General features: G+C 45.1%; 1 protein-coding gene across 6 annotated transcripts in view; it reads left to right on the forward strand.

The window, feature by feature from the left end:
- The window catches only part of LOC115177318 (nuclear pore membrane glycoprotein 210-like), a 47,739-nt gene that overhangs the window by 32,367 nt on the left and 831 nt on the right, over positions 1-14,541 (forward strand). For 5 of the 6 annotated variants that reach the window (XM_029737977.1, XM_029737972.1, XM_029737974.1 and 2 more), the window contains 10 exons: positions 1,469-1,643; positions 1,798-1,973; positions 4,547-4,767; positions 6,943-7,079; positions 7,164-7,287; positions 7,369-7,521; positions 7,632-7,915; positions 8,056-8,257; positions 8,573-8,686; positions 12,884-12,943. In XM_029737977.1, the coding sequence (XP_029593837.1) occupies positions 1,469-1,643; positions 1,798-1,973; positions 4,547-4,767; positions 6,943-7,079; positions 7,164-7,287; positions 7,369-7,521; positions 7,632-7,915; positions 8,056-8,257; positions 8,573-8,686; positions 12,884-12,943 (1,646 nt within the window). Of the gene's footprint in view, positions 1-1,468; positions 1,644-1,797; positions 1,974-4,546; positions 4,768-6,942; positions 7,080-7,163; positions 7,288-7,368; positions 7,522-7,631; positions 7,916-8,055; positions 8,258-8,572; positions 8,687-12,883; positions 12,944-13,907; positions 14,144-14,541 lie in introns of those variants that run through there. The other variant, XM_029737973.1, reaches the window with a different exon arrangement.

Below are 14,541 nucleotides of genomic sequence, written 5' to 3' on the forward strand. Positions count from 1 at the left end.
GTCCTGTTTGAAGGTGAACCGCTCTGGAGCACGTTTTCATCAAGGATCTTTCTGTACTTTGCTCCGTTCATCTTTCCCTAGATCCTGACTAGTCTCCCAGTCCCTGCCACTGAAAAACATCCCCCAGCATGATGCTGCCACCACCATGCTTTACCGTAGGGATGGTGCCAGGTTTCCTCCAGACGTGATGCTTGGCATTCAGGCAAAAGAGTTCAATCTTGGTTTCATCAGACCAGAGAATCTTGTTTCTCATGATCTGATAGTCCTTCAGCTGCCTATTGGCAAACTCCAAGCATGCTGTCATGTGCCTTTTACTGAGGAATGGCTTCCATCTGGCCGCTCTACCATAAAGGCCTGATTGGTGGAGTGCTGCAGAGATGGCTGTCCTTCTGGAAGGTTTTCCCATCTCCACAGAGGAACAATGGAGCTCTGTCAGAGTGACCATCGGGTTCTTGGTCACCTCCCTGACCAAGGCTCTTCTCCCCCGATTGCTCAGTTTGGCCGGGTGGCCAGCTCTAGGAAGAGACTTGGTGGTTCCAAACTTCTTCCATTTAAGAATGATGAGGCCACTGTGTTCTTGGGGACCTTCAATACTGCAGAATTTTTGGGGTACCCTTCCCCAGATCTGTGCCTCGATCCAATCCTGTCTTGGAGCTCTACGGACAATTACTTCGACCTCATGGCTTGGTTTTTGCTCTGACATGCACTGTCAACTTTAGGACCTTATATAGACAGGCGTGTGCCTTTCCAAATCATGTCCAATCAATTGAATTTACCACAGGTGGACTCCAATCAAGTTGTCGAAACATCTCAAGGATGATCAATGGAAACGATGCACCTGAGCTCAATTTAGAGTCTCATAGCAAAGGGTCTGAATACTTATGTAAATATAAAAAAAATGTTTAAATGTTTTTCTTTTTTTGCCAAAATCTCTACAAACCTGTTTTTGCTTTGTCATTATTGTGTGTAGGTTGATGAGGGAAAAAGTGATTTCATCAATTTTAAAATAAGGCTGTAACGTAACAAAATGAGGAAAAAGTCAATGGGTCTGAATACTTTCCGAATGCACTGTATGTCTGTACTCATGCGTGTGTTTGTGTGTTTATGTGTTTATGTCTGTACTCATGCGTGTGTGTGTATATGAGTTTATGTCTGTACCCGTGTGTGTGTGTATGTTTGTCTGTACTCATGCATGTGTGTGTGTGTGTGTGTGTGTGTGTTTATGTCTGTACTCATGCGTGTGTGATTGTGTGTGTGTGTGTTTATGTCTGTACTCATGCGTGTGTAATGTGTGTGTGTTTTTATGTCTGTACTCATGCGTGTGTGTGTGTGTGTGTGTGTGTTTATGTCTGTACTCATGCATGTGTGTGTGTGTGTGTGTGTGTTTATGTCTGTAGTCATGCATGCGTGTGTGTGTGTGTGTGTGTGTTTATGTCTGTAGTCATGCGTGTGTGATTGTGTGTTTCAGAGACACTATCTGTCCTGTGCGGTACGGCCTGTGTCAGTGTGTGAAAGGGGAGGGTCTTGTAACAGTGGACAGCCAGGGAGTTCTGAGGGCGGGGCCTGACACGGGATCTGCCCTGCTGGAGGTCATCGCTATGGAGACCTGTGGGGTCAACCAGACCCTGCTCATCAGCGTCCGGGTAAGTTGGTCACTTGTGTCCTTCGATGGGATCCATTCTAAAGTAGACCTGGTGAGAAACTCAGCATCCACAGTTGACCCTAACTGGGACTGGGTCATCACTATCTGACCATGCTGGGGAGTACAAAAGTGTATTTGTGTGTTGTGTCTGCCAGGTGTCTCCAGTGTGGTTTGTCAGGCTGTTTAGTGTGTCCAGCCTGTACAGTGTTGGAGGGGGAGGCCTGCCTGCCTTTCCCCTGGGCTGGACCATCAGAGTCAGGGCTCTCTGCTACGACAACCTGGGACAACAGTTCAACGCCCATAACAGCCTCACACACATTACCACCAACAGGTAACACCCTCACACACATTACCACCAACAGGTAACACCCTCACACACATTACCACCAACAGGTAACACACACACTCTCACATTACTACCAACAGGTAACACACACACTCTCACATTACCACCCACAGGTAACACACACACTCTCACATTACCACCAACAGGTAACACACACACTCTCACATTACTACCAACAGGTAACACACACACTCTCACATTACCACCAACAGGTAAAACACACACTCTCACATTACTACCAATAGGTAACACACACACTCTCACATTACTACCAATAGGTAACACACACACACTCACATTACCACCAACATGTAACACACACACTCTCACATTACTACCAACATGTAACACACACACTCTCACATTACCACCAACAGGTAACACACACACTCTCACATTACTACCAACAGGTAACACACACACTCTGACATTACCACCAACAGGTAACACACACACTCTCACATTACCACCAACAGGTAACACACACACTCTGACATTACCACCAACAGGTAACACACACACTCTCACATTACCACCAACAGGTAACACACACACTCTCACATTACTACCAACAGGTAACACACACACTCTCACATTACCACCAACAGGTAACACACACACTCTCACATTACTACCAATAGGTAACACACACACTCTCACATTACTACCAATAGGTAACACACACACACTCACATTACCACCAACATGTAACACACACACTCTCACATTACTACCAACATGTAACACACACACTCTCACATTACCACCAACAGGTAACACACACACTCTCACATTACTACCAACAGGTAACACACACACTCTGACATTACCACCAACAGGTAACACACACACTCTCACATTACCACCAACAGGTAACACACACACTCTGACATTACTACCAATAGGTAACACACACACACTCACATTACCACCAACATGTAACACACACACTCTCACATTACTACCAACATGTAACACACACACTCTCACATTACCACCAACAGGTAACACACACACTCTCACATTACTACCAACAGGTAACACACACACTCTGACATTACCACCAACAGGTAACACACACACTCTCACATTACCACCAACAGGTAACACACACACTCTGACATTACCACCAACAGGTAACACACACACTCTCACATTACTACCAACAGGTAACACACACACTCTCACATTACCACCAACAGGTAACACACACACTCTCACATTACCACCAACAGGTAACACACACACTCTCACATTACCACCAACAGGTAACACACACACTCTCACATTACCACCAACAGGTAACACACACACTCTCACATTACCACCAACATGTAACACACACACTCTCACATTACTACCAACAGGTAACACACACACTCTGACATTACCACCAACAGGTAACACACACACTCTCACATTACCACCAACTGGTAACACACACAGTATATAGTCAAATCTCTCTCTCTCTTTCTCTCTGTCTGTTTTATTTTCCTTAAAGCTGGGATCCTTCATGGTCAAACTGCCACGTCCGTTTGGGATATTACATCAACAAAGAAGTTACTGCCAACAACCAACACTGTTTCTCCTCTCAGACATCACTGCCCACGTGACAGAACAGCACAATATATACAGATCATTTTTTACCATGTGGACGGAGTCTGCTCTCCTCTGTTTCTCCTCTCAGACATCACTGCCCACGTGACAGAACAGCACAATATATACAGATCATTTTTTACCATGTGGACGGAGTCTGCTCTCCTCTGTTTCTCCTCTCAGACATCACTGCCCACGTGACAGAACAACACAATATATACAGATCATTTTTTACCATGTGGACGGAGTCTGCTCTCCTCTGTTTCTCCTCTCAGACATCACTGCCCACACGACAGAACAACACAATATATACAGATCATTTTTTACCATGTGGACGGAGTCTGCTCTCCTCTGTTTCTCCTCTCAGACATCACTGCCCACGTGACAGAACAACACAATATATACAGATCATTTTTTACCATGTGGACGGAGTCTGCTCTCCTCTGTTTCTCCTCTCAGACATCACTGCCCACGTGACAGAACAGCACAATATATACAGATCATTTTTTACCATGTGGACGGAGTCTGCTCTCCTCTGTTTCTCCTCTCAGACATCACTGCCCACGTGACAGAACAACACAATATATACAGATCATTTTTTACCATGTGGACGGAGTCTGCTCTCCTCTGTTTCTCCTCTCAGACATCACTGCCCACGTGACAGAACAACACAATATATACAGATCATTTTTTACCATGTGGACGGAGTCTGCTCTCCTCTGTTTCTCCTCTCAGACATCACTGCCCACGTGACAGAACAACACAATATATACAGATAATTTTTTACCATGTGGACGGAGTCTGCTCCCCTCTGTTTCTCCTCTTTCTCCTCCGTTTCTCCTCTGTTTTTCTTCTTTCTCCTCTGTTTCTCCAAAAACCATAACAAAGGTGCTCGGGGCGAACAGTGGCGTTGTTTCCCCTAATGTGGATTCCATCTTTAAACACTCTTCTCTCTCTCTCAGGGATGACTTGGTGCAGGTGACTCCAGACTCAGACAGTCATTCCTTCGTGGTCCAGACAGTGTCTGGGGGTTTGACAGTCCTAGGGGTGCAGGCAGACCCCACCAACCCCTCCCTGAGTGACTACACCCCCCTCCCTGTCCTCCCCGCCATCTCTGCCCCCACACACACACTCAGGCCTGGAGACACACTCTGCTTCAACACCCCCCTGACAGGACCGCACGGTGAGACACACACACACACAGACACACACACACACACACACACACACACACACACACACACACACACACACACACACACACACACACACACACACACACACACACACACTGTGGCCGGTACTGTAGATTGTGGAAGGGAAAGGGGATACCTAGTCAGTTGTACAACTGAATGCATTCACCAGAAATGTGTCTTCCGTATTTAACCCCTCTGAATCAGAGAGGTGCGGGGGGGCTGTCATAATCAACGTCATCGGGGCCCAGGGAGCAGTTGTTGTTGGAGGTTATTGGCTCTTAACAGCTAGGCTACCTGCCACCTAGACACACCCTCACTCTCTCAAAGAATCATAACTGAGAAGAAGGAGATAAGTGATGCTTTTAATCATCATTTTAAACAGTGGTTTAATTGACCCTGGTCAGTCAATCGACTGCTCTTCACTCTGCCAGCCTCTAGCTGACTCGACGGTTAACACGTCAACTTCTAGTGAATCTTTGTTTTCATTTCAGCAATTTACTATCTGTGATGTGCTAGATGTCTTGCTTAAGATTTATGTAAAAAGAAACATCAAAAACTGGGACTGATATGCTTGATCCATTGTTGCTGCAGTTCTCTGCCCCCTGATTGCTGAATCATATTTTAACCTGACGATTATATCTGGTACTATTCCCAAGGTTTGGAAGGCGGCCCATGTACTCCCCCTTCACAAAAGGGGTGACCTAAATAATTATTGCCATATTTCAAAACTTTCTTGCCTAGCTAAAATATTAGAATCCTTGATTCATTTTCAGCTAAGATCGTTCTTATCTTTGAAATGTATTCTACAAGTACATCAGTCGGGTTTTAGACCAGGTCATAGCATCTCTGCTCCATCCCTAGTTATAAATGTGGTTCATTGTCTGGATAAAAGGCAACATTGTGCTGCCCTCTTCATTGACCTGCCAAATGCCTTCGATAATGTTGATCACTCACTGCTAATTCAGAAGCTTGCCTCAATTGGCCTGGACCAGGCTGCATGTAACTGTTGTGAAAATTACTTGACAGATGTGTGTCTACCGATGGTGTTAAATCAGGTTTCCTGGATATTACGAAAGGTGTCCCGCAGGGGTTAATTTTGGGTCCTGTACTTTTGACTGTGTACATTAACAATATCGACTTGTCTGTAAAAATGTTTAACCTGCACTTGTATGCCGATAATACTGTTGTGTATGCTAACTACAGTCTGCCTTCATTGTATTACAGAAAAACTTTATTGACCTGAAATTAGTATTGAATGCAGGTGAAACTAAGTACATGTTGTTCTCTAGAGCGCATAAAAATAACTGATGATTTAAGCATATGTACTTTGTATGGTGTCCATATTGATCGTGTCCCTGCTTACAAATATCTGGGCATCTGGATAGATGAAAAGCTGTCTTTTTAAAAAGCATATTGACGAGTTAAGTTAAGATGCTGTGAATAAAAATGGGCTTCTATAGAAATAGGTCCTGCCTCTCGATAAATAGTAGAAAGCAGATTAGTCAGTCAACGTTCCTATCAGTCCTAGACTATGGCGACATCATCTATATGAACGGCAGCTGCTACTTCACCAACGCAGCTAGATGCAATTTGTCATAGCGCACTGTGCTTTATTACGGGTGACAGTTTTAGCACTCATCACTGCATTTTCTACCAGTATGTTGGTTGGCCCTCTTTGATGTCACTCACGTAGGTTGATACATTGCTATGTTTTCATTTATAAAGCCCTTTTACAAGAAGTCCCACTGTACCAAACATCTTTACTGAACTTATGACATAGGAGTTACCACACCTGGTCTCAGGGATGGTTAACTCTGGAAATTAGTCATTTTGTCTCTAATGAGTTAGGTAAATCAGCTTTTAGTTTTTTTGCACCTTATTTGTGGAACAATCTTCAAAATGTTCTTAAATGTGATGTTTTGGGGCCTCTAGGCCAGTTCAGAATGCTGATTGAGGACCTTTTTACTGATGAATGTCTTTGTTGTTCATGGCCGTGTTTTTCTTTCTGCTTCCATTTTGTATTTTTGAAGTGTGTATTTTCTGTAATTCATCTGTAAAAGAGACCTTGGTCTCAGTATGACTCCCTAGATAAAATAAAGGTTAAAAATAAAAGAAAACACACATACAGGCATACTTAATTTCTCTCTTTCTCTCTGTCTCAGGCCAGCCAGGTCAGTGGAACGTGTCGTCTAGTCGTGTTCTGCAGATCGACTCAAAGACGGGAGCTGCCCTGGCAAAGCATTCTGGGACGGTAGTGGTCTACTACAGACTGGAAGGTGGACAGCAGGCTCTCAGAGAGGTACAGTACAGCAGAGGGTTACCATGGAAATGAGGGGGTTGCCATTGAAATGAAGGGGCCACCATGGTAGTGTTTTGCCAACAGGTGAAGGTGGACTCTCCAGTCATCCCAGAACTCTCTCCTCCTGATGATCGTTTCCTCACCAACTGGCCTGGCGCAGCTGACTACACGGTTCCTGTGGAGATATACACCTCCCCCGTCAACACAGGTGAGTAGTAAATTGATACCTCTCTGCTCTCTCTCTCCATACCTTGCTCCTCTTCTCCCACCTCCCCATCTCTTCCCCCAGCCCAGTGTTCCCTGTCCCAGAGGGAGGCCATAGAGATGAAGCTGCAGCCAGAGGCAGAGTTACGGTGTTCCCTGCACTTCAGCGCCCCCTACCTCCAGCTCAACACACTGCAGGCTGTGATGGTCACCACGCCTCACTATGACCTCGACTCAGGTACGACAGGGATACAGGACCTCTCTTCCCAATCCCATTGATAAAAATACCATGCCTCTAAAATAATACAGTAAATAATTATTTGACCAATTTTTGACTCTCTCCCTCAGGTGAATACAGCTGCAGAGTCTCTGTCCGTCCCCAGTCAGACTCCGTCCTCCACCTCCTCTCCTCCCTCTCTGTCTCCGTCTCTCTCTCAGCCTCTCTGCGGGGCCAGTCCCCCGTCCCTGTCCTCCCTCTCTCTGCTCTGTCGCTACCTCTCTCCGGACATTTGGTACAGTTGCCGTACCTGCCTGCGTTCCACTGCCCGGTGTCTTTCCTGGTGCTCTCTGCTCTGCAGCCCATGGCAGAGTTCTCTGTGCTGGGCACCAAGGAGGTGCTCTCTGCCCTACAGGTGGGTCACATTAGGACTAACATTAAGCATTAGAACATTTACAGCCCCACAATACACAATGCATACAGCTTTAAGACCTTGGCATAGACAGTACGGAGTGAATGCAATCCATATCTCTTCTCTCTCTGTGGTGCGTTCAGTTCCACTCTGACAGTACTGACGTGCTGCTATCTGAACCCAGTCAATCAGACGGACATTTGGTGTTGTCTGTCTACATTTCCACTTCCTGGGTCAAAAGTCAGGCCCTGCCCCCAATTGCCAACATCACCCTCTCCAGCCACCTGACCCCACAGACTCATGTCCTTACAGTTTACATCACGGTGGACAGCGAGGTGAAGATAGGTGAGGAGCAGACTTACACAGAGCCAAAACACAGCTAAACATAACAATGAAAACATTCCTATACAACAGTGTTTCCCAAACTCGGTCCTGGGGCCCCTCTGGGTGCACGTTTTGGTTTTTGTGCTAACACTACACAGCTGATTCAAATATCCAACTCATCATCAAGCTTTGATTATTTGGATCAGCTGTGTAGTGCTAGGACACAAACCAAAACATTCACCCAGGGGGGGCAGGACAGAGTTAGGGAAACCCTGATATAGCCCACTGACTCACCCCTGTATCCACACATCTGACCCTGTCTGAGTGTGTGTTCAGGTTCCACAGATCAGATTCGTTTACAATCTTCCTGGACTCAGCTCCTGGACTTCCATCTCATCCTGGTCTTTGCTGTGTTTGCAGTTATGGCCACTACTGCCACCTTATACATAGGTAACTATCTAACCACTCTTCACCACTACCTTATTCATAGGTAACTAACCATACCACCACTACCTTATTCATAGGTAACTAACCACACCACCACTACCTTGTTCATAGGTAACTAACCACACCACCACTACCTTATTCATAGGTAACTAACCACACCACCACTACCTTGTTCATAGGTAACTAACCATACCACCACTACCTTATTCATAGGTAACTAACCACACCACCTTGTTCATAGGTAACTAACCACACCACCACTACCTTGTTCATAGGTAACTAACCACACCACCACTACCTTGTTCATAGGTAACTAACCATACCACCACTACCTTATTCATAGGTAACTAACCACACCACCTTGTTCATAGGTAACTAACCATACCACCACCACCTTGTTCATAGGTAACTAACCACAGCACCACCTTGTTCATAGGTAACTAACCACACCACCACTACCTGTTCATAGGTAACTAACCACACCACCACTACCTTGTTCATAGGTAACTAACCACACCACCACTACCTTGTTCATAGGTAACTAACCACACCACCACAACCTTGTTCATAGGTAACTAACCACACCACCACAACCTTGTTCATAGGTAACTAACCACACCACCACTACCTTGTTCATAGGTAACTAACCACACCACCACTACCTTGTTCATAGGTAACTAACCACACCACCACTACCTTATTCATAGGTAACTAACCACACTACCACAACCTTGTTCATAGGTAACTAACCACACCACCACTACCTTGTTCATAGGTAACGAACCATACCACCACTACCTTGTTCATAGGTTACTAACCACACCATCACAACCTTGTTCATAGGTAACTAACCACACCACCACCACCTTGTTCATAGGTAACTAACCACACCACCACTACCTTATTCATAGGTAACTAACCACACCACCTTGTTCATAGGTAACTAACCATACCACCACAACCTTGTTCATAGGTAACTAACCACACCACCACTACCTTGTTCATAGGTAACTAACCACACCACCACAACCTTGTTCATAGATAACTAACCACACCACCGCCACCTTGGTCATAGGTAACTAACCACACTACCTTATTCATAGGTAACTAACCACACCACCACTACCTTGTTCATAGCTAACTAACTACACCACCACTACCTTGTTCATAGGTAACTAACCACACCACCACAACCTTGTTCATAGGTAACTAACCACAACACCACTACCTTGTTCATAGGTAACTAACCACACCACCACTACCTTGTTCATAGGTAACTAACCACACCACCACTACCTTATTCATAGGTAACTAACCACACCACCACAACCTTGTTCATAGGTAACTAACCACACCACCACCACCTTGTTCATAGGTAACTAACCACACCACCACCACCTTGTTCATAGGTAACGAACCATACCACCACCACCTTGTTCATAGGTTACTAACCACACCATCACAACCTTGTTCATAGGTAACTAACCACACCACCACTACCTTGTTCATAGGTAACTAACCACACCACCACTACCTTGTTCATAGGTAACTAACCACACCACCACTACCTTGTTCATAGCTAACTAACCACACCACCACTACCTTGTTCATAGGTAACTAACCACTCCACCACTACCTTGTTCATAGGTAACTAACCACACCACCACTACCTTGTTCATAGGTAACTAACCACACCACCACTACCTTATTCATAGGTAACTAACCACACCACCTTGTTCATAGGTAACTAACCATACCACCACCACCTTGTTCATAGGTAACTAACCACACCACCACTACCTTGTTCATAGGTAACTAACCATACCACCACTACCTTATTCATAGGTAACTAACCACACCACCTTGTTCATAGGTAACTAACCATACCACCACCACCTTGTTCATAGGTAACTAACCACAGCACCACCTTGTTCATAGGTAACTAACCACACCACCACTACCTGTTCATAGGTAACTAACCACACCACCAATACCTTGTTCATAGGTAACTAACCACACCACCACTACCTTGTTCATAGGTAACTAACCACACCACCACTACCTTGTTCATAGGTAACTAACCACACCACCACTACCTTGTTCATAGCTAACTAACCACACCACCACTACCTTGTTCATAGGTAACTAACCACTCCACCACTACCTTGTTCAAAGGTAACTAACCACACCACCACTACCTTGTTCATAGGTAACTAACCACACCACCACAACCTTGTTCATAGGTAACTAACCACACCACCACAACCTTGTTCATAGGTAACTAACCACACCACCACTACCTTGTTCATAGGTAACTAACCACACCACCACTACCTTGTTCATAGGTAACTAACCACACCACCACTACCTTATTCATAGGTAACTAACCACACTACCACAACCTTGTTCATAGGTAACTAACCACACCACCACTACCTTGTTCATAGGTAACGAACCATACCACTACTACCTTGTTCATAGGTTACTAACCACACCATCACAACCTTGTTCATAGGTAACTAACCACACCACCACTACCTTATGCATAGGTAACTATCTAACCACTCTTCATCACTACCTTATTCATAGGTAACTAACCACACCACCACAACCTTGTTCATAGGTAACTAACCACACCACCACCACCTTGTTCATAGGTAACTAACCACACCACCACTACCTTATTCATAGGTAACTAACCACACCACCTTGTTCATAGGTAACTAACCATACCACCACAACCTTGTTCATAGGTAACTAACCACACCACCACTACCTTGTTCATAGGTAACTAACCACACCACCACAACCTTGTTCATAGATAACTAACCACACCACCACCACCTTGTTCATAGGTAACTAACCACACTACCTTATTCATAGGTAACTAACCACACCACCACTACCTTGTTCATAATTAACTAACCTCACCACCACTACCTTGTTCATAGCGAACTAACCACACCACCACTACCTTGTTCATAGGTAACTAACCACTCCACCACTACCTTATTCATAGGTAACTAACCACACTACCTTGTTCATAGGTAACTAACCACACCACCACAACCTTGTTCAAAGGTAACTAACCACACCACCACTTCCTTATTCATAGGTAACTAACCACACCACCACTACCTTGTTCTTAGGTAACTAACCACACCACCACTACCTTGTTCATAGGTAACTAACCACACCACCACAACCTTGTTCATAGGTAACGAACCACACTACCTTATTCATAGGTAACTAACCACACCACCACGACCTTGTTCATAATTAACTAACCACACCACCACAACCTTGTTCATAGGTAACTAACCACACCACCACTACCGTGTTCATAGGTAACTAACCACACCACCACTACCTTGTTCATAGGTAACTAACCACACCACCACTACCTTGTTCATAGGTAACTAACCACACCACCACTACCTTATTCATAGGTAACTAACCACACCACCACTACCTTGTTCATAGGTAACTAACCACACCACCACTACCGTGTTCATAGGTAACTAACCACACCACCACTACCTTGTTCATAGGTAACTAACCACACCACCACTACCTTATTCATAGGTAACTAACCACACCACCACTACCTTGTTCATAGGTAACTAACCACACCACCACTACCTTATTCATAGGTAACTAACCACACCACCACAACCTTGTTCATAGGTAACTAACCACACCATCACCACCTTGTTCATAGGTAACTAACCACACCATCACCACCTTGTTCATAGGTAACTAACCACACCACCACTACCTTTTTCATAGGTAACTAACCACACCACCACTACCTTATTCATAGGTAACTAACCACACCACCACAACCTTGTTCATAGGTAACTAACCACACCACCACAACCTTGTTCATAGGTAACTAACCACACCACCACTACCTTGTTCATAGGTAACTAACCACACCACCACCACCTTGTTCATAGGTAACTAACCACACCACCACCACCTTGTTCATAGGTAACTAACCACACCACCACAACCTTGTTCATAGGTAACTAACCACACCACCACCACCTTATTCATAGGTAACTAACCACACCACCACCACCTTATTCATAGGTAACTAACCACACCACCACTACCGTGTTCATAGGTAACTAACCTCTCAGTTGGTGGTGACTTACTCCCTACTCTGGTGACAGTTAACACTTCTGTATTTGTCAGTGTACAACTCCTGCATGCAGACGGTTCCTGTCCCGGTTGTCGGCCTGTACCCAAACACACGTCAGTACCAGTTATCTTCTCCAAATTACTTCTAGGCTTTATATCAGAGTTAATTGTTCTCCAGTAGAATGCAGCAGTCTTAGTGTTGTGTCTAAGCTGGTGTGTGTTCTCCAGTAGAATGCAGCAGTCTTAGTGTTGTGTCTAAGCTGGTGTGTGTTCTCCAGTAGAATGCAGCAGTCTTAGTGTTGTGTCTAAGCTGGTGTGTGTTCTCCAGTAGAATGCAGCAGTCTTAGGGTTGTGTCTAAGCTGGTGTGTGTTCTCCAGTAGAATGCAGCAGTCTTAGTGTTGTGTCTAAGCTGGTGTGTGTTCTCCAGTAGAATGCAGCAGTCTTAGTGTTGTGTCTAAGCTGGTGTGTGTTCTCCAGTAGAATGCAGCAGTCTTAGTGTTGTGTCTAAGCTGGTGTGTGTTCTCCAGTAGAATGCAGCAGTCTCAGTGTTGTGTCTAAGCTGGTGTGTGTTCTCCAGTAGAATGCAGCAGTCTTAGTGTTGTGTCTAAGCTGGTGTGTGTTCTCCAGTAGAATGCAGCAGTCTCAGTGTTGTGTCTAAGCTGGTGTGTGTTCTCCAGTAGAATGCAGCAGTCTTAGGGTTGTGTCTAAGCTGGTGTGTGTTCTCCAGTAGAATGCAGCAGTCTTAGTGTTGTGTCTAAGCTGGTGTGTGTTCTCCAGTAGAATGCAGCAGTCTTAGTGTTGTGTCTAAGCTGATGTGTGTTCTCCAGTAGAATGCAGCAGTCTTAGTGTTGTGTCTAAGCTGGTGTGTGTTCTCCAGTAGAATGCAGCAGTCTCAGTGTTGTGTCTAAGCTGGTGTGTGTTCTCCAGTAGAATGCAGCAGTCTTAGTGTTGTGTCTAAGCTGGTGTGTGTTCTCCAGTAGAATGCAGCAGTCTCAGTGTTGTGTCTAAGCTGGTGTGTGTTCTCCAGTAGAATGCAGCAGTCTTAGGGTTGTGTCTAAGCTGGTGTGTGTTCTCCAGTGGAATGCAGCAGTCTTAGGGTTGTGTCTAAGCTGGTGTGTGTTCTCCAGTAGAATGCAGCAGTCTTAATGTTGTGTCTAAGCTGGTGTGTGTTCTCCAGTGGAATGCAGCAGTCTTAGGGTTGTGTCTAAGCTGGTGTGTGTTCTCCAGTGGAATGCAGCAGTCTTAGGGTTGTGTCTAAGCTGGTGTGTGTTCTCCAGTGGAATGCAGCAGTCTTAGTGTTGTGTCTAAGCTGGTGTGTGTTCTCCAGTAGAATGCAGCAGTCTTAGGGTTGTGTCTAAGCTGGTGTGTGTTCTCCAGTAGAATGCAGCAGTCTTAGGGTTGTGTCTAAGCTGGTGTGTGTTCTCCAGTAGAATGCAGCAGTCTTAGTGTTGTGTCTAAGCTGGTGTGTGTTCTCCAGTAGAATGCAGCAGTCTTAGTGTTGTGTCTAAGCTGGTGTGTGTTCTCCAGTAGAATGCAGCAGTCTTAGTGTTGTGTCTAAGCTGGTGTGTGTTCTCCAGTAGAATGCAGCAGTCTTAGTGTTGTGTCTAAGCTGGTGTGTGTTCTCCAGTAGAATGCAGCAGTCTCAGTGTTGTGTCTAAGCTGGTGTGTGTTCTCCAGTAGAATGCAGCAGTCTCAGTGTTGTGTCTAAGCT

Source organism: Salmo trutta, chromosome 37 (genome assembly GCF_901001165.1).
Source record: "Salmo trutta chromosome 37, fSalTru1.1, whole genome shotgun sequence".
NCBI classification, from domain to species: domain Eukaryota; kingdom Metazoa; phylum Chordata; class Actinopteri; order Salmoniformes; family Salmonidae; genus Salmo; species Salmo trutta.